Source organism: Taeniopygia guttata, chromosome 4 (genome assembly GCF_048771995.1).
Source record: "Taeniopygia guttata chromosome 4, bTaeGut7.mat, whole genome shotgun sequence".
Lineage (NCBI taxonomy): Eukaryota > Metazoa > Chordata > Aves > Passeriformes > Estrildidae > Taeniopygia > Taeniopygia guttata.
The window spans coordinates 68207405-68234656 of NC_133028.1; the positions used below are offsets into that span (position 1 = coordinate 68207405).

The 27252-nt window shown below is 40.0% G+C and overlaps 1 protein-coding gene across 33 annotated transcripts in view; it reads left to right on the top strand.

Annotated features, from left to right (window-relative positions):
* Positions 1–24756, top strand: part of CAMK2D (calcium/calmodulin dependent protein kinase II delta) — a 119294-nt gene extending 94538 nt beyond the window's left edge. For 6 of the 33 annotated variants that reach the window (XM_072928818.1, XM_072928817.1, XM_072928816.1 and 3 more), the window contains 9 exons: positions 2506–2565; positions 4176–4217; positions 6732–6780; positions 10231–10314; positions 17063–17138; positions 17730–17824; positions 18427–18655; positions 22166–22214; positions 22749–24756. In XM_072928818.1, coding sequence (XP_072784919.1) covers positions 2506–2565; positions 4176–4217; positions 6732–6780; positions 10231–10314; positions 17063–17138; positions 17730–17824; positions 18427–18655; positions 22166–22172 — 642 coding nt within the window. In that variant the 3' untranslated portion in view covers positions 22173–22214; positions 22749–24756. Of the gene's footprint in view, positions 1–2505; positions 2566–4175; positions 4218–6731; positions 6781–10230; positions 10315–17062; positions 17139–17729; positions 17825–18426; positions 18660–22165; positions 22215–22748 lie in introns of those variants that run through there. The other 27 variants (XM_072928840.1, XM_072928836.1, XM_072928838.1 and 24 more) reach the window with 9 other exon arrangements.
* Positions 24757–27252: the final 2496 nt, after the last annotated feature.

The window sequence follows — 27252 nt, forward strand, 5'->3', positions numbered from 1 at the left end:
GGAGAGGGAAAACATGTACAGCTTATTGCTGTTTTCTCGCAAAGTTTCAAAGGGTTTTACCAAGTTCTGTTTACATGGAAGAAATAACATATTTGTTATGAATGTTAGAATGAATCACGTTCTCTCTCTTCCTGGTGTATGCTGGATTCTCAATATCTCACTGAAGAAGTTTTGAATAGATTTCCTGCAGTTTTCAGCAGTAGCTGTAATGAATATTGTTTATTTTCCTAGGGCTTTCATCAAGGGAGTATAGACCAAAGCCTGCTCTCCTTACTCAGGCAAAATTGGAATTGAGCTTTGACTAACCTGTTTTCCTTATGTATTCAACCAAGAGCACTCATTTGGGATACCACTTGAGCTGCTACTGAATAGGACTGTATGAAATCTGGTGAAATCTTCATTTCTTTCCTTAGCTAGGGTCTGTTTAATCTAGTCTCTTGATGACTACACTGGCACAAAAATATGAAACTGTAGTTATGCAACTCGATATGCAGTTTTTGTCTTGCTTGGAAGGTTTAGTCTGCTTTCAGGCAGCCATGTTTGTGTTCCCACTCTTCTACAGATCCAGTAGAACTTTCATTTACTGAAATGGATGGGATTTTCTTTAAAGTTTTTTCCTGAGTAAGGCATTCAGGGTTCTGTCCATCTCAGAATCCCATAAATATCAAAGCAGGTAAAATACTTGCCAATACTTAGATCTCCCTGTGAAGGACTTTACGCACAAAGGTGTTTGTTCTCTCCCTGTCCTGACTTCAGACAATCCTACAGCTTACACCTGTAATTGTGCCTAGAGAAATGAAATTTATTTGACAATAAGTAAGCCAAGTCAGAGTGTAATCACTTGCAACTCAATAATGACTCATATGTTCTCTTAATGATAATTTCTGTGGAAAGACCATTGTTTAAAAAAATAAATGCTCTTCATCCTTCTGCTGTAGAGCATTAGCAACTTTGCTTTTGAATCAAAGAAAATTATTTTTATTCTATATAGTAAAATGGTATCTATCACCAGTATTATTATTAAATAATATTTAGTGTTGGCATAATGTTCCCTGATTAACTAACAAAACTACTATATTCTTCAAAGGCAGTTAAATGCTGGTTAAAAATTAGAAAAATCGCAGTCTGTAATTCATTACTGCAAATCCTGTGGACGTTCCCATAATTTAAACGTATCCTAAGTAAGATTCACTTCAGCTGCAGGCTCAGTTCCTGAAATCCAAAAGTCAGCTGCCACACCTGGCCCAAAGTAAAATAATCATCATAAAGTGCTGAGGACATGGAGTCTGTGAATTTAATTCTTTCTATTCCATAAAGTTAATTAAATTTTTAGAAAAATCCATTAACAAAACAATTCCAGGCATTTCTGGTTTTGCTTTGGACAGTTATTACTAAGTGCTATGACTAGAAGGTTCAGTAGAACTTGGTTTTTTTGGATCAAAGTCTTTTCAGATGATCTGCATCTATATACCTAGTTCTGTATGATGCTTTGTACCACCCTTATTAAAATTAGACATGACCAAAATGTCCATAATATTTTTTCCTCATAATTGTTAGAGAGGAAAAAATATATCTTCCCAATCAGTTTTACAATATTTGAATCTTGCTTCTTAGTGCATGTAAAAAGGGGCTTGCTACATTATTTTTAGTATTTCTGTTTTTCCCATACCCCATGGTATTAATGAAAGTTAAATCTTAAAAAAATTAAAGGATCAGATACCTTGAAACTTCCTGCTGAGCAGTTTAATTTGAATTAATATTTTGTTCAGATAAAAGCCAGGAAGTATAGCACTGTGCTAAGCTTAAGGAGTATCATGAGGACCTATATGTAAAGTTAAACAGAGAGGTGCTGATGTCTGGAGTAAGACTACAGGTGCCATAGTGGGAAACCTCGCGCTTCCGAGTCCCAATACCAGCACTGAGAAGCTGCCAGTGATTTTCTGCTAAAAATAGCACCAAAACAGCTCAAGGGGCACAAGTCTCTTTCTAGTGGCCATCAAAATTATTTTGAAGTGGAATTAGAAGCCAGTAGAACAAATTACAGATTTTTGAAGCACTACAAATATTCAAATGTTATTAATGGTAGGCATAATTCATTAGAAATAAAGAACTGTTGGGTGCAATGACCGAACACCATTGCATGTTACAAAATGGCAGCAGCTATTTAGGACTTTGTTGCAACCCGTATTGATTCTTTATTCTTCTTAGATGTACTTAGCTGCTACTGAAGGTCTCTCTGTTAAGTGTCTCAGTTCATCTGTCCCTTAGCTAGACCATGGTGCAGGGCTCTGGCAGCGCGTGGGGAGGCACTGCCAGCCAGCTCCCAGAGTTAGTGTCAGTGTTTCTGCGAGTTCCTAAGTTCATCTTTCTGTATTCTTTATTTCCATATCTATATCTATCTATAGATACCGATACCTGTCTATAGATGTTGTGTGCAGAGATATAGATACGGTGCCTACCACGAGTTCTAAGGCCTGTCTGTTTCTGTTTTCTGCATACCTACAGATAAACAACAAAACCAACGTGGTAACCAGCCCCAAGGAAAATATTCCTACCCCGGCGCTGGTATACCTGGAATTTTCCTTCTCATGCTATCTGGAAGTTTTTGACTGTCTTCTGTTTGTTCTTCTTTTTTTTTTTTTTTTTTTCCCTCTTTTTTGCTTTTTCATGCATTTACTCTGTTTGCTTTCTAAAAACAGGTTTTGGAAAACCTTTTTGTTTGAATTATGCTGAATTTTTTTTGTGAGGAAATCCATTAGAGCGTGTTTATTGACAGAAAATGTTAAATGGAAGCTGGATGCGGTAGAGTCGTAGCATTTGTAACCGTAGCTGAATTTTTTGCATGCTGTGCTAGCAAGTGAGTAGAATGCGCTTGGTGTTGCTCTTAGCTCTTTGCCTGATGACTGTTTCCACCTTCTAATGCTAACCTTTTGCACCAATAAATTTTTTTAAAACCGGCTCTATTATTTTCTCAGCTTTGTCTTAGTTAAAGTATTGACATCCAGGAGAGCTAACAGGATTATTACTAGGCTGCCATAAAACAGACCTTATTCAGATTTTCATTCCATATTTCCTGAAACTCAGCAGGACTTTGCAAGAGTACTCTGGGATCAAGAGGCATCTAGAGCTAAACATTTTGCTTGTTTCTCTTCCATTTAAATCAGCAGGAGACATTATTCATTAATAAGCTCTGCTAAGGACATACTAAAAATCAAAATTATGTTCCTGGATGTTTACTGCAGTCTCACTTCTATTAACAGCCCTATTTTTAAGGCACCTGTGTATCACAGGGCTCACCAATATAAATGCCAGTGCCAAAGTACATCGTGTTGTGAGTTGTTGTTTCCCATGCACATATAAAACTTTGAAAATGGGGTAGTTCACACACATTTGGAAGCATTTTTCCTCTGGAATTTTTTTGAGCATCTGGCACTGAGGCACACAGTAAGTTCTTCCTAAGGCCGAGTCAGCAGGTTTCATACAGGAGTTTATGGCAGTCTGTTCCCGCATGGAGCCATTCCCGATGGCCCATACTGAAAGCATGCTGGCTAACTGCCATTTCAAAGATTATTGAACCTTTTTTTTTTTAAGGTTCAAGGATCTGGGGAAATTACACTTTTAAATGATACAAAGATCTCTCTTGCTTGGTTTTATGCAGCTCTGCCAAGGCAGGAGTTGAGGGCAATCCACGCATTCCAAACCAAGGTGGTGTCTAGGGGTAGTCATCCTTAATCCTTATCAATTCCTCCATATTTCGATTTGATCACTTTGTGCTAATACGAGCAAACATGATTAAAAAGAACAAGTTATTAAAGCTTAAAGATTTGTGGCCGCCCTGCCTGTCCAGGTTCAGACAGGAAAGCCCACGGAGCATTTGGCCTGCCCTCATCCAGAAGAGCCTCTGCAGGTCCCCAGAGCTTCAAAGCCCTGCACACCCTGCTCCTGAATAAGGTCTCTGCATGCTGCTGCATTAGGTGAGATGGCCTTTTTTGCTGGCTTGCTGTTGAGGAAATCTGTGTTAGAGAAATCCAGTTTCACCCCCTGGTGACAGTTAACATTTGTTTTAACTCTTGTCAGTGTTCAGCATTTGTGGGCTGGCTCTTCTTGCACCTCACACCAATGAAAATGTATTTACCAATGGGAACTCTTTCTCTCTTTATTTTGTTCTCGCTCAGGAGCCCCAAACTACAGTAATCCACAACCCTGATGGAAATAAGGTATTCAGAAAGAATCAACTCCATCTTGCTTTTCCACACCACACATTCCATCCACTATTCCACAGCACAATAGGGCCGTTTCAAGAATTTGTAAAGGAAAATCTCATTCCTGCATTTGTTACACCCGATGTCTCTCAAGCCTGTTTTCATCCGTGTCCATTTCCTGCGTGCGTCCTGCTGCTTCTGAGCTCCTGAAGCACTTGGGGGAGTTGGTAGCAATGGGCAGAGCTCAGTGCCCTGTGCAGCCCAGCTCAGGGAGCAGGGGCTCTCTCTCATTTCAGCCAGAAATGCTGCAGTCTAAGGGAAACCTAACAGTGCTGTTCTCAGATTGTGGTGAGGTGATCCAGCGAGTTTTGCGTGCAGTCGTCACCTCAGTCAAAGATGTCATTTCCGTTTATTCCATCTGCTGTTTCTCAGCATGCTTATACATTGTGTTGTGACATGTCTTTTGCACAGGACTTTGGTTTTCTTCCATAACATCACTGGGCAGTTTCCAAAAAAAATGTCACATTTCAAGTGACAAAGAGGTCTTTTGATTTTTACATGTTTTCTTCATGCTCTTTTCTTTTTCTCATGTATGGTAATGTTTGCGTCTGGCAGCTGATTCCTAAAACGTGTTTTGTTTTGTTTTTTTCATGCATGGACTTGAAAAGGGCCAGGAAATACCATCATTTACATTAACACATGTTCCTAGGTTTCCTGAAGAGAACTTATGCTTCAACAAGAATTTCACTGTTTGCAGTGCTGACTTAATTCACATCCCACTTACCTAGCCTTAACTCCCTGTGGTTATTTCATAAGAGAAGGAGTGGATCTGAGTGATGAAATAACGCATGCAGACATTCCTCAAGCATGGAAGTACTGGTGGTGTGTGTTGTGCTTTTGTGTCCCAATCCTTTATGTCCCCTGCATCTGTCCAACACAGAACTTGTGTTTTCCTGTTAATACTCTTTCAGCTCCCCAAGTTTAAACCCACAGGCCACGAGCAGCCTGTGTTTGAACAGCAGGCTGATTTTTATCGCTGAAGTCCACTAAAACCCAGATCAAATATTGGCATGACTACATCTACTTGATTTTATTACATAATCTCAGCAACTAAGATTCTCAATGTCCCAAAAGGTCACAGCAACAAATTAACCCCTTAATGAGGAGAGTTCCTCCTAAATTTGTCTGAAAGACTGATCCTTGTAGTATGGCAACTGGAGTGGATGCTTCAGTGTTAGAGGCTACATCTGCCCCGTGAGCTTTGCATGGTGTTTACAACTCATATTTGTGTGAGGTTTTTGTTCACTTGTAAGTACTTTATCTAATATTTGAAGTGCTAGAGCATGATATGTCCATGTAGAGTGGAATGTCTAACACAGCCAGGGCAGGGACAGCATGGTGGCTCGTTCAGTTTTGTTTGTGTGTGACTTAATTCCTCTAGTTTGACTTGTCAATGCTTATTTGGGTTTTGAAGGTCTGGGTAATGCATTAGCCCTCTTGAACGTTCCTTTGGCTCAGCCTTGTGAGGACACAGTAAATGAAGGGCACTGGCAAATTTACCTTTCATTATGTAATGGTAAAGTCCTTTAAAGAATTAAATACAATACTAGTTCTGTCTTCTCTCTCAGATAAAACAAGATCAGTTAATCTTTCTTCTTATTGAGCTGCAAAAAAAAAAAAATTAGTTTTACTTTTCAAGAAAGTATAGAGATAAAAAAAACATCTAGCTTTAAACTTTCCAGCTCTCTGCAGCTGTTAGATTTGACAGTGCCCTGTTGCATTTGCCCATTATATTTCATGTTTCTGGTAATTAAGGAAAGACTGAGATGCAATATCCTTGCCTTTTTAAGTGCAATGGCTTAAGAATAAACTGTCTGATCAATGAGTCATTCCTCTGCATGACTGGTTGGTTGAAGAATACTGCTATGAAGATGCCTTAGTTTGTCAAAGTTCTTACCGTACATTCATCAATTCTCCATCTCCTTAAAAAAATCACAAAAACCAGTATAAAAATGAGGTCATCTGATTCAATATGCTTCAGATCACTGTGAGACTTCATTTGAATATACATTGCTGAAGTCACACGAGCAGGAAATGGGTTGTAACTTGTAGAAGCCTGCATATTTAGAAGGTGAAATTGGAGTGGAATGACTTATTTTGCACAGTTGGTTTAATCACTAAGCTTAAAATGGCAAGCACTCCTACTTGGCTGAAGTAATTCATACATTTCAGAATGGACTTTGTAGAGCTGGATGTTAAGGGGAAAAAACTTCCCTGTACATTCCTGTGAATTAAAAGCATCAGACTGCAGGAATTGTATTTGTGTTCCCTCCTGTGGAGAATGGCAATGTTTGACATCCATTTCAGGTGGAAATGTCTCAATCAGTGTGTGCCCATTTGTTTGTGAATGACATCCCACCCTGCTTCAAGGCTTTGCATGATTCCTGTAACTAATCCTGTCATTTTCCTAGGCACGCAAATAAGGCTTGGCTTGTTTTATACATTCAACTCATATTTACTTCTCAACAGGAATCAACAGAAAGTTCCAACACGACCATCGAAGATGAGGATGTGAAAGGTATGATTTTACACTGGAAATGTTTGGAGCAGCAGTAACATGAGTTTCGTGGTTGTATTTCAGTAGGCCATTAAACACAGAAACCCCTAATGAATCTTAGGAGAGAACAGTGTTTGTCCTGTTTTAGAAGCAATTACTTTTGATGTATTTCAGACTTAACTGTAACTTTTCAGTTCCCAAGACACCATTTCCCATGGTGTTTTGGGATTAAGAGTATAAAGTTGCTGCTTTTTGACTAAGATATTAATTCCTGTAATAATAGAAGTAGATTTTAAATGTTTAAGTTAGTGCTTTGTAACTTTTACTTAGTTTATGTTTAACATGCATTTGTGTATTCGGTTTGGTTTTGGTTTTTTTTTTCATGTCACCATTTTTATTTTTATTCTGTTCAGATGCCAGTGTATTCTTTTTTGTTTCATTTTGTTCTGTGCATACACTTATTTTAATCTTCTTTTATTCTTTAAAAAACTGACATCAAAACTTTTTTTATAAACCTGATTTTGTAGCTTCACAGATAATATTTTTTCCATTTTTCCCTGCTCTAAACATTATGCTGTCATGTTACACATACCTATTTTAACAGCATTATGTTTTAAAGCGCAAAGGGTTTGAAAAAGGGAGTATTTGGGTTGTGTGTCTTTGAATCACAAAATAGATTGGCTTTTGGCCTCCAAGAATTATGGTATATGTACAGGTGAAATGTGGGCCGGTGGTGATAGTAAAATAAAACAGGGAGAATGGATGTAACAATGTGGTGGTGGTTTGAGTTACTGTGAAAGGAAAGAAGAATTAGAGGGATCTGCAGCTGATTAATTGGAAAATAGTGTAATTTACCTTTAATCATAATGCTTTGTATTTCTTTTTTCAAACTATTTGATGCAGTTTAACAACTAATCTTATTAAATTAATATTTTAATTATAGGGCCTCTGTGTGATGATGTAATGTGGTGTTATTACAGTAGGGTTTTTAGAAAATTCTGTCTGAAGCTTACCACAGCTTACCTCAGGGAGACACAATTATATGAAAAAAGAACAATGAAAATAATTTGCCTAATTCTTTTATATGGTTCTGCAGTATCATAGTTAAGGGCAAGTTGGATGGCCACAATACATGGTATTCCCAAACCAGAAAAGGGGATCTTACAGTAAGCACAGGTCAGAGGAACAAGATCCTGTTTGTGTCTTTCCCTGCATTGTACAGGGATTTAATTTTCTGTTTATTTAAAAGACAAATATAATCTCCCGCTTATTAATGGCTCATGAACTTGTTTGTTTTTTACTTTTTAGTATTCCTCTCACACTTCCCATCTTTCCTCTGGAGGCTGTTGTTCATATTGTTTTATTATAAATTAAAGCTAACAGTGCCCCTAGGGTCTAATTGGTAGAACGATTTAGGGAATAGGCAGTCCTGCAACCCTGACACATACTATAAGCTCAAGCTTCCTGCTCTGACAAGGCACTTAGGAAAGTGCCTTTCCCCATACACCAAGCTTTATTCCTGGATGTATATTTTGTAGAACAGTGAGAAAGATGTTCTCTTGTCAGCAACAGCACTGCAGATAAAATACTGATAGGAACAAATGGATTTCAGAGGAAGGAGAGAGAATTCTCCAGGTCCTTCTTAAACGTAGGCTCAAGATGACTCAAGATATTTGTCACCACATTTGAGACCTAGAAGGAATGTTTTGCACCTTAGATGATAAAGAATGTTTAAGAGCTTTTTGCTTTTCTTTGCAGCCTGGAGTGCAGCATGGGAAGAGGCTCTGTCCTTCCCAGGAAGGAGCAGGGGGCTGTGGCTGTAGCTGAGCAGTAGTATTAGTGTGTGTTTTATGGCATTGCAGTGTGATGCACACCTCCCAGGGAATGGCTCTGCACAGACAGGGCCAGGGCCCTTCCTTTGTGCAGGGGCTGGGGCTTTGTTCTTTGGTGAGGTGCTGCTCCCACACCTCTGTTGGCCTGTTTTGGGGTACAGCACCCCCAACACGCTCGTGTCTCTTGTGCACTGTGGGAGCCAGTGCACATGTGTATCTGTGCCAAGTGTTATGAACATTAGGATTCATTAAGACAGGCAGCAATTAAAAGTGTCTTACATCACCTTCATTAATGTATCCTCAGGATCAAATTCTCTTCCTGTCTGTCAGGGATGAACGGAGCATTCTCCCCTTGTGTCAGGATCTCACCTTGTTTTCACTTTTGAAGGCAGGTATTTAGCTTGAAGACAGTAAAATCAGGCTTGCTTTCATTTTTTATTTACTGGAAATCTTAGTATCTGTAACATTGCCTTATTTATGTATACACTTACCTCTTTCAGGGCTGGAACATATTTCTTTTAGTAGAAAAGCTTTAATAACTCAAGCAATAAGCTAATTATTTCATTTGAGTCTGAAATGAGTTGAAGCTGTAGTTCAGGTTTGTTGCTAAGATAAATTTCTGACATTAACCATCAATCATGGGCTTATCTACATGACAGTGATCCCTCCTAAATATGATAGGAGCAGACAGGAAGAACATGCTGAGAACTGGACTGTAGGCAATGCCTTCTTCTGGAATTGCTTGTAGGATTTCTTCTTCCTGTAGTAATGAGACTGGGACTACTGGGCAGCATCTCTGTGATATGGGTTTGATTTTTCAAGTAATGCTATGGAATAGCACCATTATTTTTGTCTGCAGATTTTCAGAAAGGTGAGTTGTTAAGTTTCTCATGGTGTCTTTTTGCCCCCAGAGACAAATTAGCAAAAGCATTAGTAAGAATGATGCTTGGCACTGGGGAATTGCTGAGCTGTAAGGCAGTTAGAGATTTGACAAATTGTGATTTACCTGTGCTACTTAATACATCTGGAAGGTACATTGCTGCAAAATATTTAATGTATTTGTAATTCATTTTCTACCTGTTGGCCTAATTTTATGTAACAGTAGAAGGAAAGCAGTTTAAACTATTTCTTTTGGAATATACATTCCTCAAAAATAATTCAAATTTCTAAGAATAGTTTTTCTAAAGCTCTTTCAAAGCCCTTTGTATCTGAGTACCGGATACAGGGGTAAATCTGCGCTGGCATCTGAACAGAGTCACTCACACCTATGACCTTTACCACTGTCCTTTGGCACCCACATTGCCCCTGAAAGTACATCATTAACATTGTTTGTGTGCTCAAAGATTTTCTAAGTTCTTGCTGCTTCTAATTAAATTATCATTATTTTTCTTTTGGCCTTCTTTTTTTCTTCCTTCACATGTACTTGACCCTCACACAGCTTTCACAAAGGAGGAGGACATGGAGAGGTTGAGTTCCACCCACCACTCCTCCTCTTCCATTGCTTCTTCATCCCACTGGTCACCACCCTTGCCGTGCCCCAGAGGCCGCTCCTGCTGCCAGTGCCTGCTGAGGAGTCTGATCACACTCTACCTCTTCATCTTTGTTTGTTCATATGTTGTGTTTCTTTCCATCAATTCAGCGGGCAAGTCCATGAGAAATGCAAACTCAGAGAGTCAATCGCTTGAATCTGAGCTCTCCCACTCCACTCCTTCCTCTGTACTATGTAAGTTGAGAGACTCATCTGTCAGATGATCTCCTTTGTCTCTCCTCTTCCCTCCCCACCATCTGACAGAAGCTCACAAAAGGTCAATTGCTGTGATCTTCCTGATCTAGGGATGACCTGTGCTTAGCTGTTACAAAAGTAAAATTTCTTAGGTATTTTTTTTCTTGTTATTAATTGTAAAAACATTTTCATCAGCTGTAACAGCCGAATAAGTATAAATATGTCTATTTCAGAAAGCTATATCTTGCAGCAGTCATCTTTGCAGTAGTTTTCAACTTAGGGAGAAAAATTTGCTTCACCTCTTGCTTGGATCCTGGATAGGGCCTCAGCATTAATTACCTGTTACATTTATTATATCAAGTTCCTTTCTTGAGCATCCCTATTGATAAATCAGCCTTGAAGTTGCTGTGGCAGATGTTAACTTGCAGTGTTGATAGGACAACTGGGAAATGCCCTCCTCTGCTCAGGGGATCTCTGATGATCAGTGACCAGCTGACCATAAAGGAAATCTCCAGTGTTAAAATATGAGAGGGGAAAGGCACTGTGTTGGTAGAATGTAAAATACCTGGGTAGAGCATTTCTTGTTTGTAAATGAACTCAGAAATTCTTCAAAAATTCCTTGGAGGGGGTGAGACTTTGTGAGTTGAAACAGGGAATGACTTCCTGGGAATGAGGGTTCTGCTTCCAGGGAAGGAGGGTCCTGTTGGATAGGCTCTGTCAATATATGGGCGAGCATGTATTAAATAGGAAATACAAATACTGCCAGCACAAACTGCTCAGAGCCAGGGAAAAAAGAGGCATTAATAGGAGAGATCTGGGCTGTGTAACAGGGAGGGTTGGCACGTCAGTAACACATGCCATAAGGCTTTATTCCATCCTTGGTGCATATCCACACAATATGCTTTACGTGCCCAGCATTTTCAGATCTGAATGCTGGCTGCCTCACATGTCCTGTTTCTCTGAACTAGTTGAGTGATTAGACAGGAGTACAGTTTAAGTAAAAATATACACAGCAGCAAAGCTTGTTAATGTCCCACTCATAAGACTTCAGACACCATTTCTGGAGACAGTGGCCAGTTCCATACAGTTGTTGGGAAACCATAGTGTAGTGTCTTGTAAGTGCAGTGAACATGATGCAGCTTTGATCTGAGACTGTAGGTGATTTCTCATTAAAAAAATAAACATTTGCCAACATTTGCTATGCTGTATAAATATTAGTGTAATTTTTTAGTACAATCACATAGAGAGAACATCTTTAGACATAATTGATTCCATATACTATATAAATAAAAATATACTATGTAGGGCATGTGACAAGTTGCTTAACATTAATTGAAATAGACACATTAGTTTTGTTGGATCTGTTTTGTCAGTACATGAGTGGAAAAGCTCTGGGATAATTTTTCAGATATTTGCCTACATGGCTAAATAATTCAAATCTTTTTAAAGCAGTAGCAGGCTTACCAGTTTCCAGATAGGTGAGAGATACCAAATAACGCTGATAAAATTCTGCAGATCATCCATCCATTTCATAATTGGATGAATCAGAGCAAGCCTTTGGAATCAGCAGGCTCTAGAAAAAAGATGTACATGTGAGATGACAACTCAGATGTTTTACTCACTATCAAAATTTAAGATTAAGTGTGGGCTAAGAGAGAAGTGCTGCTGTTCTGTACACTCAATCTTCATAAACTTCTTAAATGAGAAGTCCCCTGGAGCATGCCTTGTCATCTGATGGTCTAGGTGGTTTTTATAAAGATCTGAGACCCAGTCAGTCATTTATTCATGCAGCCTGTTCTTTTATTTTCTTTTCAGAAATTATTTAGTTGGAATATCTGTGGCAGAAATTGTAAGAAAAATTATTAGCATAGAATTTTCAAATATTGGTGTCATGAGAATAATTTGTAAGAACATTGTGCAATGTTCAGCAGTCCGTGCTCTAAAGCTGAATGAAATCTGGTACATCCACACAGCCAGAACTTGTTATACAACACAGGCTAAAATTTCTAGTATCTTTCTCTTTCTTTTCAGACTTTGGTTATTTCCAGAGTATAGAAATAACGACTGGCTGTGTGCTTTCCATCTAACTGGTGTTTGTTGGGACAGTGGTCATATGGGAAGTGAAGCCAGGTTCCCCCTGCTGTGCCATTCCATTTTAGCAGACCGTTGTCACCTCAATACCAACTGTCCTGTTTCAAAACAACAGCACAAGGGGAGGATTTGTCCCCCTGGATTTAACCCTCCTCTACAGTGTAGAGCTGTGTTTGAGCTGGTTGTCTAGACTCCCTTTAGCCAATGCAGATAGGTCAGATGAGTCACACTTGTCTTAAAAATCTATTTTAGGATATGATGAATTGTGCCCTGAAAGTGCTGATTTCTCTCCCTTGACTGTAAGGGAGGGGAGTTGAGAGAACAAACTCACTTGTCTGTACTTATATATGCCCAAAATGTTGTGAGATTAATCCAATCTGAGGTGCACAGAGATATGTAGTTAAGAGTACCCAGTTAAAAAGTTTTTTAAGGGTTTTTGCCTTGAGAAACAACATGTGAGCAAGTCAGATGCAAAATCATTTTAATCATCTCAAAGTGCATGAGCAAATCTGGAGCAAGGTTACCTTGTTCTTCTGGACAGGTGCTTCTCTGCTTAGGCATTGCTGTAAAGTGGTGACATAGGCATCTGAAGGGTTGATGGCAGGAGAAGGATGTTCCAATATCTGTGTCAAGCATAATGTTGTTTAAATTATTGTTTTCCCTGGTGTCAATTTTGAAAAAAAGATGGGTAATATAGTGGTCAGTGAGTTACAAGGGCTCTTTTTTTGTGCGTCAAAAAACGCACAAAAAGTGAAGTTTCAGGTACAGATATTTCTGAAGGCTTCACTTTCACATATTGCAGCACATTTTTATACTACACATTCTCTCTGCAATCAAAATACTGAAATATCTGTTGTTTCTGTCTGATTCTTGTAGATTGAGTTTATAAACATTTCTTGGGGCGTCAGGAGGGGAAGAAAAGCCACAGAGTTCCCTGCAGGAAAAACAGTTTTTGCTGCTATTTTGTACTTTTGTTTTCCTGTGATATTTGATTTCACTACCTGGGGAACTGCTCCCTGTAGGTTGAAAGTATTGATAGTGTTAGATGCTTTTTGCTTAAATGGTGTTTCTCCTGATTTAATGTTGTTTACATCTTGGTGTTAATGGTGGTCTTTAATTTAGAAAGATTATCCCTCAACCTGTAGCTGAGCAAGGAAAAGAGGTAGTGCAATATAGCTAAAGATTAATGACTCATTTAAAGTTAACATATGTACTGCAGCAGTGATGAAGAAAACATTTTAGCCTGTGGTTGGAAATGTTCTTCTTGTTTGGTTTTTTTTTCTTATTATTTGGTCTTTTTATAGCTCTTCTTCATAATATTTTTCTTTCAACTGCCTTTGTCTTAGTCATTTACCTACTCACTTGCCAAAGCAGGGGGGTTATATATTTCTAACTGCTGCACCCCTATTAATTACCTTAACTCCTTCACCCTACAGGGGAAAAGGTGTTGTTTAAGGAACATGTCCATAATCTTTTTTGCAATATATTTACTTCACCCATACTCTGAGCAAAGTGTGTCCAAGCCACCATCTTCTCCACACAAACTTGCTGTGTCTGCAGTCTGTTTCCTTCTTGGTTTTCAGGAAAATGGCTCAGCACCTTTGACTTGTCAACAGTGTTCTTCCCTCACACCTCAGTTGTTTCAAAGACCCCAGGTGTATTTTTGTTCAGTTATCCTTTGTGTACAAAATATGTATGTTATGCTCTGGAAAGCCATTGTCATATTCTAAAAAACTATAGATGGGTCAGGCTTTACTTTTTGAACTGACTTTTACCACACTCTGTGGAAAAAGTAGCTGAATCAGTTTTACCAGAATCTCATTACAGTTGTCAGTGTTGTTTAGGAAGTTTTGTTTCTGTAGTTTTATTTAGGGAGTCCTGACTGCACATCAAATGAAAAGTATAATAGCATGAAATTGCCACTGTACATCAAACAGCATAATTGTCCTAGAATTCAATACAAGCCAAGTCTACTATTGGATAAAAAAATAAATAATAAAAAAGTCAAATGCAAATGGTGATTGTAAGTGACAGTTATCTGGCAGATGGGAACTGGCCAGATGCCTCTTCCCTAATGCCTTGTGTTGTCCTTGTATAGTTTGGAGTGTGTATTTAGATGGAAAAAAAAAATTTGAGTGATCAAAGAGCACGTTATGTGGAGTCGATCAAACTCAGAATGAAAATTTGATAATTTTCTTACCACTGTAAGAACTGCCAATTATTTGTGTGAGATGCTGTCTACAGTAGCAGGACACTGTTCCTACCAATACCATTTCACCTTAGTTTATGTCCAGTGCCCTCCCTATTTCATCCTTTGTCCTAAGGGTAAGTGCAAGGATTTGACCGGATGCGCATGGGCCACCAAGGCACAGCTGCATTTTCCTTCTGCTGCTTTCCAGTCTCCTTCCAAGTCTCTACTTCTTATATTTCAATTTTCCCATCATTTTTCTCTTCCTTACTTCCTTTCAGGTTAAACCTCTGCTTTAACAGCAATGAAACAGTAACACTTGTGGTCTCTGTTTGTAGTCTGGCTCCCCGCACCCCCACAAATACCCACACGAGAAGGTGTAAAAGCTAAAAACAATGAGGAGGAGGTTTGTGTAAAATCACAGTGGTTCCTGAGTACTTGTATTAGTCTTTGATGTCTGCTGTTATTTCACACTGCCTTGTTCTTGTATTGAGGAAGGGCTAGGAACAAGGCAGAGGATTTTGCATGATAGGATAAGTCAGTTCTGGAGCACCACTCTCTGAATTGCGTTCCACCTCTCCCTTTGGCTCACTGCCAGAGAAACTGCATGTCAGATCACTAAATAGGAAAAAGTGTCATTTTCTAATATGTGTGTAATTATGTCGTTGAAAGGTAAGAATAGCCATAGTGGCTTTCACAGTTTCATGTAGTGCTTGTAATTTTGTAGAAAAATCTCAATTTTTCAAAATTTTTCTCAAATCTCAAGCACTACATTTCAACTACTGAGTTGAAAGGCACGTGAATTGGCAACATCTTCCTGTTCCTGACAGTCTGCATTGGGAACTGTGAAGTCTTTGCACAAGTGCTGACACCAGTGCTGGAGCTGGATGGTGATTGTTTGGAGCCAGTGATAAGTGCTGTAATCTCCTTTGCTGGCTCTGCTGGCTTCTGGAGCTTCCTGATGGATGCATCTGCAGACACAGCTCTCCTGAATGTTAGTACAGCCCACACAAACTTTGCTGGAACCCCATTATGTAATTTAAGGTGGCTTCTCTCAGAAAGCTTCATGAAAACATACATTCCACTGCAATTTCATTTTGGAGCTAAACCAGGAAACCCAGCAATTTGGCAACACAGTTCAATTTCTTCCTCCTGGGGTTGATGTGGAATTATATCTTGCGTATCTCAACATCAAAGGTACTGTGGTAAAACTCGGTAAAGGCGTAACTGATGTTAGTGAGGAAAGGAATATCCCCAGTTGTCTTGAGCCAAGTGATGATAAATTATGTGTCCATGTGGTTTTGTGCCTCTCATGTGTGGAAACTGCAGTACCATTGTGGACATATTAATTGCTTATATCATTATCCACTAACATGAGCCCATGATTATGTAGCAACTGATCAGAGATTTTTACCTCATTTCCCACTGTCTGATTTAATGGACTGTAATTTCCTCATCTCTGATTGAGATGTGTTACTGTGTTATTTAATCCAATCCTTTAGCTCAGCTATATGTATGTGAGATGTTGCGTGCAGAATTGGTGATTTCCTCACTGCATGAGGTCTGCTTGTTCTGGATCTCTTTTTGCCAGCCTTCTGTAAGACTGCACCATTATTTCTGACTCAACCATCCCACCACTTGGCTGGTCCTGGCAATGCCACACAGTGTCCACACAGTCTGGCTCATGTTATTTAAACCAATGATAATGGAGGCATTGCTCCGTTAAGAGTCTTTTTTATTTCTACAAATCTTGTGAAAATAAGGCAGTTCATACTTGAAATGCTCTTAGCCACAGTGCTAACAATCAAGAGCTGCTCACAAAAAGCCTTGGTAGACTTTTATATCCTTTTTTTTCACCATCACATTTTTTCTTGCTCATTTCTTTTTGGTCCTTTTCATCTGAATGCTAGGTGTGCACTAAGGAGAAGGTTAACACCACAGTGTCAGTTTTGAGCACAGCATTGGAAAGTTAGTTTGTCTGTGTGCTCCCCCAGCATTTTCTTTTAAAGAGGAATGTGATCTCTCTCTGCACTTTGTTTTAACATTCCAGGCATGTTTTTGTTAATGGTCAAATCCATGTGTGGGAATGTGCTGTACAACTGTTGCTTGCACAACAGAGCTACTGCAGCCAGACTGGCTGTAAAACAGTAATCAGCTTCCTTGAGTTTAAAGTCTAGAGTTGGGGCATGGTTTGTTTTGCTTTTTAAACAGCAGATCCTCCAGTGAAGGAAAGATAATTAGAAGTGTGATAGGGAAGTGGATTGATCTTGACGTGCGTTTAATTTCCTTGTGGATACAGGAGTGCACTGAAGGCAAGTCAGTGTAAAGCTACAATGTAACATCATTTCCTTTGGTCGTAGAAAGGAAGAGAGATGGCTGTTGTGCCAGCTGGGGAGTGGCAGAATACCTGTCAGCTGTCACATTCCACTTTGCCTTCCCCTATAAGATTGGGTTTGTGTCTCTCCCCAGCTCGTAAGCAGGAGATTATCAAGGTGACCGAGCAGTTGATTGAAGCCATCAACAACGGGGACTTCGAAGCTTACACGTAAGCTCCTCCTTTGGAGGGAGTGAGGACAGCTGGGGTGTTTGACACTGTGTAAATATGCATGTTTATATGTGAGTGCCTGTGCTTGGAGTTACATACTGTTGAAATGCCTTCCCAGATGCCCCCAGAAAACACAAGATATGTGCATGGCTGCTTTGCCTGGCTTCACACATCACCAGTTTCAGAAGAGCTGCTAGTATAACTCCAGTGTAGCTAGAAGAAAATAATTAAATCTTGCCTTATATAATGATGTGAGGCCTAAAAAATATCCCTTGCATTGCACAGTCGCGGTTTTCATCGTCACAAGTAAAAATTCCTACTTGTAATAACACTGACTTGTGGGTCTTTTTTGGTCAAAACACAATTTATATGAAATGATGTGGTCTGCCTAAAGTAAGCTGCCAAATTTACTAATTCAGCTGAAACCAGAACTCCATGCCTGCTCCTCATGTTAAGTTCTGTTCTTTTCCAGTGTGATGGCATGAGTAGGTGAAATGTTAATAGGAATGAAAGAAACAATTAAAACTGATCTCTCCAAAGCGATCATCCCTAACCACATGTGCTCATTGCAGCATTTCCTCTATTCTATAGAAAAATCTGTGATCCAGGCCTTACGTCCTTTGAACCTGAAGCTTTGGGTAATCTGGTAGAAGGGATGGACTTCCACCGGTTTTACTTCGAAAATGGTAAATATTCTATTTTCATCTCCGGGTCTTCATCTGTTCCTTGTGACTGTGTGTCTCTCATCTAATGAGCTTTTTGGTTTAGGAGTTAGTTAATTGACTTGTGCAGTGGAAGGAAGTATTTTTTTTCAGAGTTCTGCTATAGGTGTGTTTCCATCTGCTTCTGCTCTGCTCATTCACACATCACAGAGCACCTCAGAGGGCAGAGGAGAGTTTCAGGTATTTGGAACTAAAACGTCAAATAAAGAATGAGTTCAGAGCTGAATTATTTTAACTGAAAATATTGGGTACAAATGTCATTAGATATAACAGCGAAACTGAAATGCTGGGAAACTCAAGGTGGTGCCGTCCACTTTATTTAATCCATATATGTACATGGATTAAACATATTTACTTATTAAGTAGTGTGTAATAAGTGATTGTGCTCATTCTACAAAGTATTTTAGTTGTAGGTGTGATTATCATAAAACTCTGCTTATGAATTTGTATCTGCTAAGCCTGAGATTTTTATGTGTAAGAACAGTTGGCATGAGTTCTTTCTTTTGGCTTATCCAGAGCAAATGTGATTTCTCCTGTGTGTACCCCTGTGTGTGTGTGTCTCGTAGCTCTGTCCAAAAGCAACAAGCCGATCCACACGATCATCCTGAACCCGCACGTGCACCTGGTGGGCGAGGACGCGGCGTGCATCGCGTACATCCGCCTGACGCAGTACATGGATGGCAGCGGCATGCCAAAGACTATGCAGTCCGAGGAGACGCGCGTGTGGCACCGGCGCGACGGCAAGTGGCAGAACGTGCACTTCCACCGCTCGGGCTCGCCCACCGTACCCATCAAGTAAGGAGCAACCCCTCCACCAGCTCACACCTCCCAGGCACACCACATAGTCCAATAGCTGCTTTGGGCCTTAAAAACTGCGAGCCGTCCTCTGGTAGTGTCATTTTTTGTGGTTGTTCATGATGTGTTATACCCACTGCTGCGCGTAGTGTTGGTGCGAAGATTTCTGAAATAATGAGCTTTTTTGGTTGCTGTTTTCTACTGTGATGCCCACCGGTCCAACTTGGTCCCTGAACTGACAGCTTGAAGGGTAGGAAAGTATTTTAATGTAGAGAAGGAAAGTATTTTAATGTAGAGAAAGCTTGATAAAAGTCACACAAAACAGGATTAGAAAACCTGGACTACAGTTGCTGGAAAACCTGGGAAAATAAAAAGCAGTAGGATACATGGAGCTGTGAGAGCTAACCAGAAAGTTTCAAGTAAAATGTGTCACTATTGGGAAAAACTGATGTTTGACAAATACTTAGTGTGATTTCCAGCCACCTCTACTTTCCCAGGCCTAGGTATGTTCATTGCAAGTTGGCTTTGAGCCAGTTTACACATTTACCTTGTAAATTGAGCCATCCCAGTCCCTCTCATGTTCTTATCTCCTTCCCCACACTCTCTGTGCATAACTGCTGAGTATTCCTTGTTGGGCAGTTCCAGCATCCCCATGGAGCAGCCTTGCATCTCTCCCATCAGCATTTTTCTCTGCTGTTCATCCAGGCCCTGCCACGCCCTCAGAGTCAGGCAATGACTGCGTTGCTTGAGCCACATTGTCACCAGGGTTAATGACAGCACACTCAGGATTGCAGTAACAAAATAAAATGTCACTGCTTGCTGAGGAGGTTCTGCTCAGGCCATTGGCTTCTCTTCTTCTTCAGCAGCCTCTGTGAATGAGCCCAAATGTCAGTGACTTGTGGTTTCCCAAATAGGCAGCGCTGGTCTAGGCCTGGCTTTGCTCAGTTGTGAGCTCTCTGTATAGGATACAATTCCATTTGTGTCAGGTGTCTTAATGTGGAGAATGGCTGAATTTCCTGGCATGGATGGTAAGGGCTTAGATTTCATCTTTTGAACTGTCATGTCTCATATTTTACTCCTTGCAACACTGTTCTCCTAGATGAAATAATACTTGATGAAGTAAGAAATAAGGTAGAATGAAGTGTTAATCTTCCATGGTGATGATTTTTTTATTATTTTCTTATTTAGGAAAAAAGAAATTTATTATTTAGTGGTAACTTTTATTTCAAAATGTGAAACCAATGGGAAAAGGAGCCACATGTCCTTTGTTTCTCACATTCTAGCTGCACTGCCAGTGTTTCAACAGATAGTATTCAAAGAGCAGTTACTCTTCCTTGAAATGCAGTGTTAGGTAAATCTTTGAGGTTCTCATAAAGGAGTTTTGGTCAAGGGATCTGAGCTGGGTTTGTGTAGAGCCAGAAAGCCCAAGTGAAGCAGGTTCACTTGGCCCACTGCACCCTTAATAGTCAGTGTTTACAGCACAATGTCATAAAATGGACTAAGGGAATAATTTAATCTTTTCCTCTGATTTTTTTTTCCTACCTTTGTCTTTTTGGGAAGGTACTGCAGGAGGTTCTTTGCAGCTGCTTTTGTTCTCTAATAAAGATAAGGATTTCTGGGACTGCCAAGGGTGTAAAGAGAAGAAAAATCACCATGGAGTAATTTTTTTGAGGTTGCAGGGCAGTATTGGTGAATCTTATGAGCCAATGGGGTCAGACAGAGGAGATTCCAGGATTGTGAGGGGTGTCCTAGCTTAAGGGGTCACAGAGGAGCCTTAGAGCCAGACTGATGCTTAAACAGAGATTCCCTGAGTTAGCAGCATAGCCCTACATTTGTGGCACTGGCAACACTATCCATGAATCCCATACTCTCATCTTGAATTCAGGGGAGGGCTTTGGGCTTCCTCCTAGCACTGTTCCAAAATACCATCTGTCTGGTGGTTAGGAGCCTTACTTTCTAATGTAAAATTTGGTCATCTTCGGTGTATTCTTGATTCTTCTACATCTTCATTGTTCTGCGCTGGTTAGGTGTGCAACATAAACTGGTTTGTAGGCAGGCTGAGCAGATCATTCCCACCTTCTACTTCTGTAGGGTAAACAGCCAGTGCTACCTCAGATGGCTTTGTCTGATAGGATCTCCATTTTCCTATTACCTTATCTCTTTACTGTCTTTTTTTTTTTTGAGGTTTGCCTTTCCATTAGCTTGGCTGCTTTTGAAATGCTCTGTCCAATTGTGGTCAGGTCTTTATTTCATTCCCCAATGTCTTTCTTCTCCCTGCTCTGTTCTCGCACAATTTTTGCACTTTTGTCATCTGCAGTGCATCTGAGATGTCCACCTATTTATCTTCAGCTCTCATTTCCAGCCAGTGAGTACATAAACTTTTACAGAGCTTTGCACATTCTGTTATTCTGTGTAATATTTTTTGGATTACCCAGCCTTCAGTGTTACTTGGTTCTCCTTGCACAATGCTCCTGTTTTTGTTTTCTTTTTATAGTGCCTTCCACCTAAGTGTCAGTATGCTACATGAGATCAGTCCTACTGCTTTTGCTCAGCACTAGTGAGTCTCCTCTAGGCTGATAACTCCCCTTTGAGCACAAACATGGTCATTCTTTCTTTATTCCCCGTCTTCTGAAATCTGACTGGGAGATTCCCATGTAGCACCAAGCTAGACTCATCTTCTATAACCGATCCTGAATATTTTTGTACTGTCTCAAATTTCACCTTTGCTTTTCCCAGTGAGAGCAGCAATAACTCCATTTTGGAAAATGAAAGGAACTTAATTAACTTATTGTTCTAGTTCCTTTATCTGAAATGTGTACAGACTACAGCTACTTATTTAATGATTACCAACGCACAGTAGTTAATAATGGCATTTCCATAATAAAAACGTATTTTACACATCATGTCTGAAGATGAATTTCAAATGTAATAAAGTTGCAAAAACGATTATAGCTGTGATCTGCTAGACACAGTATCCTAGATATATTAAACCAGTTGTTGCAAGCACAGTAGCTTCCTTGTTTTCAGGAAGGGGACTGCATAAATCTAAGGATAGATCTGAGCTCTTTGGTAGGTATAGGGAAATATTTCCTTGTGGCAGAGAACTTATTTGAAAAAGGATGTGAGCACAAATATGTATTTAGTTTATAAATAAATTTTATTCATGGTTCTGCTGTGAGTGGGATGAGGCAAACTTGGGTTTCTGTCTCGTCCATGGTTTCTCTCTGAGTGACAGGAGTTGTGGTAGGAAGTTGTTCTCTCTATGTATGTTTTTAGGGACCTGTGCTAATGTGTTTCTGCAGAGCTGTCTGCTTATCCTCGAAGGCTGCACCTGCCCAATATGGGCAGTCAAAGGGCTGCTGGGCCTGAAAGTGACTCCCTAACCTAACTCCAGCCTCAATGAGGCTTATGTTCCCCCGCTGCTCACTGCTCACACTTTCTTATACTTCGATAAGCGCAGCACCAGAGAGCAGGAATGCAGAGTAAAGAGTTTGTTCTGTGTTTGTGCAGTGCCTAGCGCAGAGGGATCCCACCACGGCTCCAGCCCGTAGATGCTACGGTAATACAAATGATGCTACAACCTCAGTTAGCTACATACTTGCTTCCAGCTCCTTTCCCTTCCTTCTCTCTCTGCATTCAGCTCTGGCATGTCCTGCATGTGAATGACACCTGATTCTTCCTTGTCACTTGGTCCAGTCTTTGTACAAGAACCTCAGTCCGTGCCAGTGCCTGCGATGTCCATGCTGAGGAAGTTAAGTTACACACAGAGATTCATGGCTGAATTCTACCCTCCCTCCCTTAAGGAATCCCTTAAGACACTTTGGCTTCCTGGCTGAGTTTTCTTTTTTATTTTCACAGCCTTTCTGGCATCTTGTAAAGATGGAAAATGTCTGTAAAGTGGTTTGAAAAATAAAAATGCTTTGCCTGAGTGGAGGTTTTTTCCCTTGTTTTTTCCCCAGTATCATGTTTAGTGATCTCAACAAGATGGGGTTTTTTTCAATAGCATTGGCTAACACTTGAGCATGTGTTGTTATCTGGTGGTGATGTTACCTCAGTAATGGAAATCTGTTTTTTTTTTTCTCCTTCCTCCTAGCTAAAAATATCAGCGGTGCCGCTCTTGCATTTTCTGTACCCAACGCACCTGGTTGATTACCATCTTGGCCATCCTGTTCTCTTCATGCATGTTTCTGAGTGCATGAAGTTGTGAAGGTTCTTCATGTAACACATTTGTGATGCACCACGTTGCTGTATATTCCATCTGTACACTGTTACATTTCAATGAAGGTGATGTTCCATGCAATTAGAGAATAACAAGGCGTAAAAGACAAAAAAGAGATATTGGATGGACAGCAGTAGACACATAATACATTTGTCACTTGCTCCATTTATGCCAAGTTTTGACAGACAACTTTAAAATCTAACGCGTTTATTAAAAAAAGGAAAAAAAAAGAAAAAGTATATTTTACCTTCTTTTTTTAAGAACTGTTTTTGACTCCTCCTTTTCTCCCGAGTCCCAGGATTTTGCTTTGGTTCTGGTAGGAATGGTTAGGATTTCCGCTGGCAGCTCCTTTTCTGTAAAACAGGTTTTTATCCTAGATGGACAAAATCACTGATAAATGCAGAAGTGTTAATATCTTGGCTTTGGACCAGCTGCAGCATTCTTAGTTAAATAGTCTATGTAAACTGGAAAAATCTTCTTGTTTGTTGGCCTGGCCACTCCAGAATTAACTGTCAGTGTTCTGGGAAGTCAGCAGCTTCCATTTTCCTTTTGAGTCCTTTTCGCTTTCTTATTTTGCTTAACTGAACGGTTCTGTTGGATGATTAAGCAAAATTAAAAATTGTAAGGAACTAAGTGATAATTGAGAGACAGTTTTTGAGGATTAAAATGGAAGGAAAGAGAAAGATTTTTATCACTTTTAGGATGTACTGTAAATTTTTTAAGGAGGCTTTAAAAATACAATATGTGGGTTAATGTATAGACCAGTTGTGTGGATAATATACTCAAGAAATATTAGGCCTTAAAGCTAAGTATGAAGAATTTACTTACATTACACTGCTGCTTTTGCTTCTCTGGAAATGAATTACGGAGACACCGGTTTTCCGTGGGACCCTAGCACTTTACCACAGTCTCCCCCTCTTGCCCTCAATCCGCTCGTGTTTTCTCAAGCTCCCCTGGCAGTGTTCGGTGTTGAGGCCGGCGATCCCAACGGGTTTGTCCTGGCTCTGGGCCGAGGGTGGAACGCTGTGCTGGCAGTGTGGAACACCAACTTTGCAACAGGGACTAGTTCTCCTTCCCTCACGTTGCTGTAAAAATACACCCTCGCAAGAATTTCACTTTCTTCCCTTCCACTGCTGCCGGGAAGCCCAGGCTGGGCTGCTCGTGTTCTCCCTATGGTTCTGTTAGCAGCAGGCTCCTGCTCCCGCAGCGCTGTACAGTGCATGGTATCTCAGTCAGTGTCCTTTTTAGCCGTCCAAAATTTACAGCTCGGCAGCCGGGACTTTTTAAAATGGGAAAGCTTCCTAATTTGTATCATTTCACCTTTCTGTGTTGATTACTAATCAGAAGCAGTTCTTAAACATGTTGATGTTGTTACTAGTGGATGTATGGTAGATGGACTTAAGCTTCTCTGATAATTACTACATGATTTTAAACAATATATATTTAAAGTAAGCATCTACAATAAATGTGTTGAGCCATATTAACCTGCCAATGGGATCTGTGAAAAAAGTAATGGCCTCATTTTTTTCTCATTAATTTCTTTTCTTTTCTTTTTTTTTTTTTTTTTTTTTTTTTTTTTTTTTTTTTTTGTGAAGCGGCTGTAAGTGGCATAACTATATTTAAAATTAACAAATTAGGTGTAGGGTGGTTTTTTTATACTTCTAACATAGCATGTGGTGTTGATGTATTACTGTAGACCAAGTTTGTCTTCCACACCAAGACGTGAGGAAATTGTGATTTGTTCTCTCCACCACAACTGAATTACATACTTCTGTCATTTTGGAACACTGCAATTTACCATGGGACACAGTGTACATATTTCTTGCCATAATGGTAAATGATTGATATATTTAAGGATTAATAAATTTGTGATTTCTGCTGACATTGTGCTTGTGTTTTAATTTCCCAATTACTTGTGATCTTTGCAGTGGAAAATATGTAGTGACTGTTTGAATTAAGATGCCAGAGGTACACATGCACATTCTTAGGAGCTGAATTTTCAGTTTGAAAATACAAGTGTTTGCTGTTGTGGTTGTTCCTTTGCTTGGTTCCTAAGTGCCTTTCATGGGGCTGATTGCACACTGCTCGTGCTCTGCTTTTTGGTGGACTGTGGACATATCTTGTGCTTGTAGGGCCATATTTAGAAATGTTTTAGGTAGTTTCAACATTTCTCTTGCTGTATTTCATATATATGCTCACACATTGCTCTGTAAGAGCAGTTATTGTATGATATATAATGCCATAAAATATCTGTAGGCATATAAAAACATACATATAGAAATATAAAATGCATTTATATCTATAAATAATAAGGATTTAAAATAACATACCAGTTTAAAAGCTTACATATATATCTGTAGTGAATTCAGGCTGTCTTAAACCGTGCTGAGCCACAGCTGAGGACAATCTTTTATACCAGCAGAAAAGAAGGACGAAGGAGAGGAAACAACTTGCAGCTTTCCTGGGTCAGGGAATGCAGAGCTGGACCGGGGCCAGGACAGCGTAGCTGGAGCAGCGGCGTTGGCGTGGCAGGTAGCCAGAGCCTGTCCTGGGTTGGTCACAATTCCAGTGCTGCTTCTTGGGTGGCATTTTGTAAACAAAAAAAGGTAGTCAGGAGAGCGCTCAGGGGGTTGGAATTTTTCAGTAAACCCCAGAAGGAACAAAAGCAGTTTAGTCTGTTGGGAGGTCTTATATCTTGTCATATCACTTTACCTACTTTTTTGCTCATTTTTTTCCAGTGAATGCTATTCCAGAAATCAGTTTGATTTTCATTTTAACCATGCTCCTGCATAAAGCTGTTTGACAGCAGTGGAATTGCTACTGATTTCAGGTATGCAGAGAAGAGACATCAGTGGATAAAGCAAAATGGTCAGCAGGGGGCTGGGAGAACACATTTCCTCCGTATCAGGCTGAATATTTGGGAGAGGAGCAGGGTTTGAGGGGCTGGTTTGGGTAGTTTTAATGGTTGTTCTTTTATAGCACAAGTATTTTAATCTGCTGCCTCCTGGTGGCTTTGTAGTACTGTTTTCTATTTAGGAGTGTACGAGAAGAGGCTGTTTGTTCTGAGCAGAAGGGAGCCCAGTGCTTTCATTTATTCCATTTTTAATGTAAGTAAGGAACACAGTATTTCAGGGCCTGAAAATTACCATTTCTGGGGTCTTGAATATACCCTATGCATACACCTGAAGTAATCAGATTGATTCTGTTTTCTGTAAATGGCCTCCCAGGACACACTGAAGAAAAGTAACATCTCCTAGGGCTGTATATTAAATCCAGAGTTCATTGTGTATAGGATTAACTTTACTTTAACTTTACTGTTTCTTCAGTGAGTTATTAATCATTGGTAATTTATCATCTCCTTGGGCTACTCTCTCAGAAAACAGAATTGCTTTGTGCTTCTCAGGGCTTTTCTTTCTTCTTAAATTTGTGCAGTCATACTTCATACATAACTTATCATAAGAAAACACCATTAGTCAAAAAATTAACTGTAGTCATTGAGGAATTGATCCAAATTGCTTCAGGAGTCTCAGCTTCTGTATTCCTTACAGATTATTGGAAGAAGACAGAAGTGGGTGGACTGGAGGTCAGTGCTGCAAGGTCCAACTGCTAAAGCCGTTGTTCTTGCAGGGAGAGCCATGGGCTGACACTCCTGTACAGGAGTATGTGAAGGTTTGGATCCTCACAAAAGGGGAGACTTAGTAATTCTGCAGCCTATCCAGGCCTCACAGGAAGGGAAAGCTACACAGAGTAGATCGGAAGCCTTCTCTCCCTTCCCCTCCCTGTCAGGCAGAGATCCCTGTGGCTGAGCAGAGCAAGGTTGCAGGATCTGCTTCCAAGGCAGTGTGCATGTGGAAGGAGGCAGGAATTCTGTGTGCTCACATGCTGCAGAGCAGCAGTGCCAGGGCTGCCTGTTCTAGCATGTTCTTGTCCAGACCCAGCCCAGGCCAAAGGCACTGCAGACTGTGTGTTTGGGGAAGAGGAGAACATTTAATCAGAGAATGGGGCAAAGAAAACCAGTGCAAAAAAAAAAAAAAAGACAAGCTGACAGAGAACAGGATTTCCAAGGCAAAGAGATAGAAGAGCATTATTTCTGTGTTACAGAAATTTCATGTTCCTTCTTCAAAGCTGTTTCCAGAACCCAGCTGTGGGGCTGGACCATCTTAGGAACTAATTGGGAATTAGGCCCATAGTAACCTTTTTCATCGCAGTGAAAAGTAGTTAACTCTAAGTAGTTAACAAAGTTAAATGGCTAAATGTGGAAAGTGGTTGAGACAGGGTTGCTTCCTTAAAATAGCAAGGGCTGAGTGTGCGTGGCCACCTCTGAGAAGTTGTGTTAAATTGCAGCACAGCATTTATCAGGAATCTGACACACCTTACT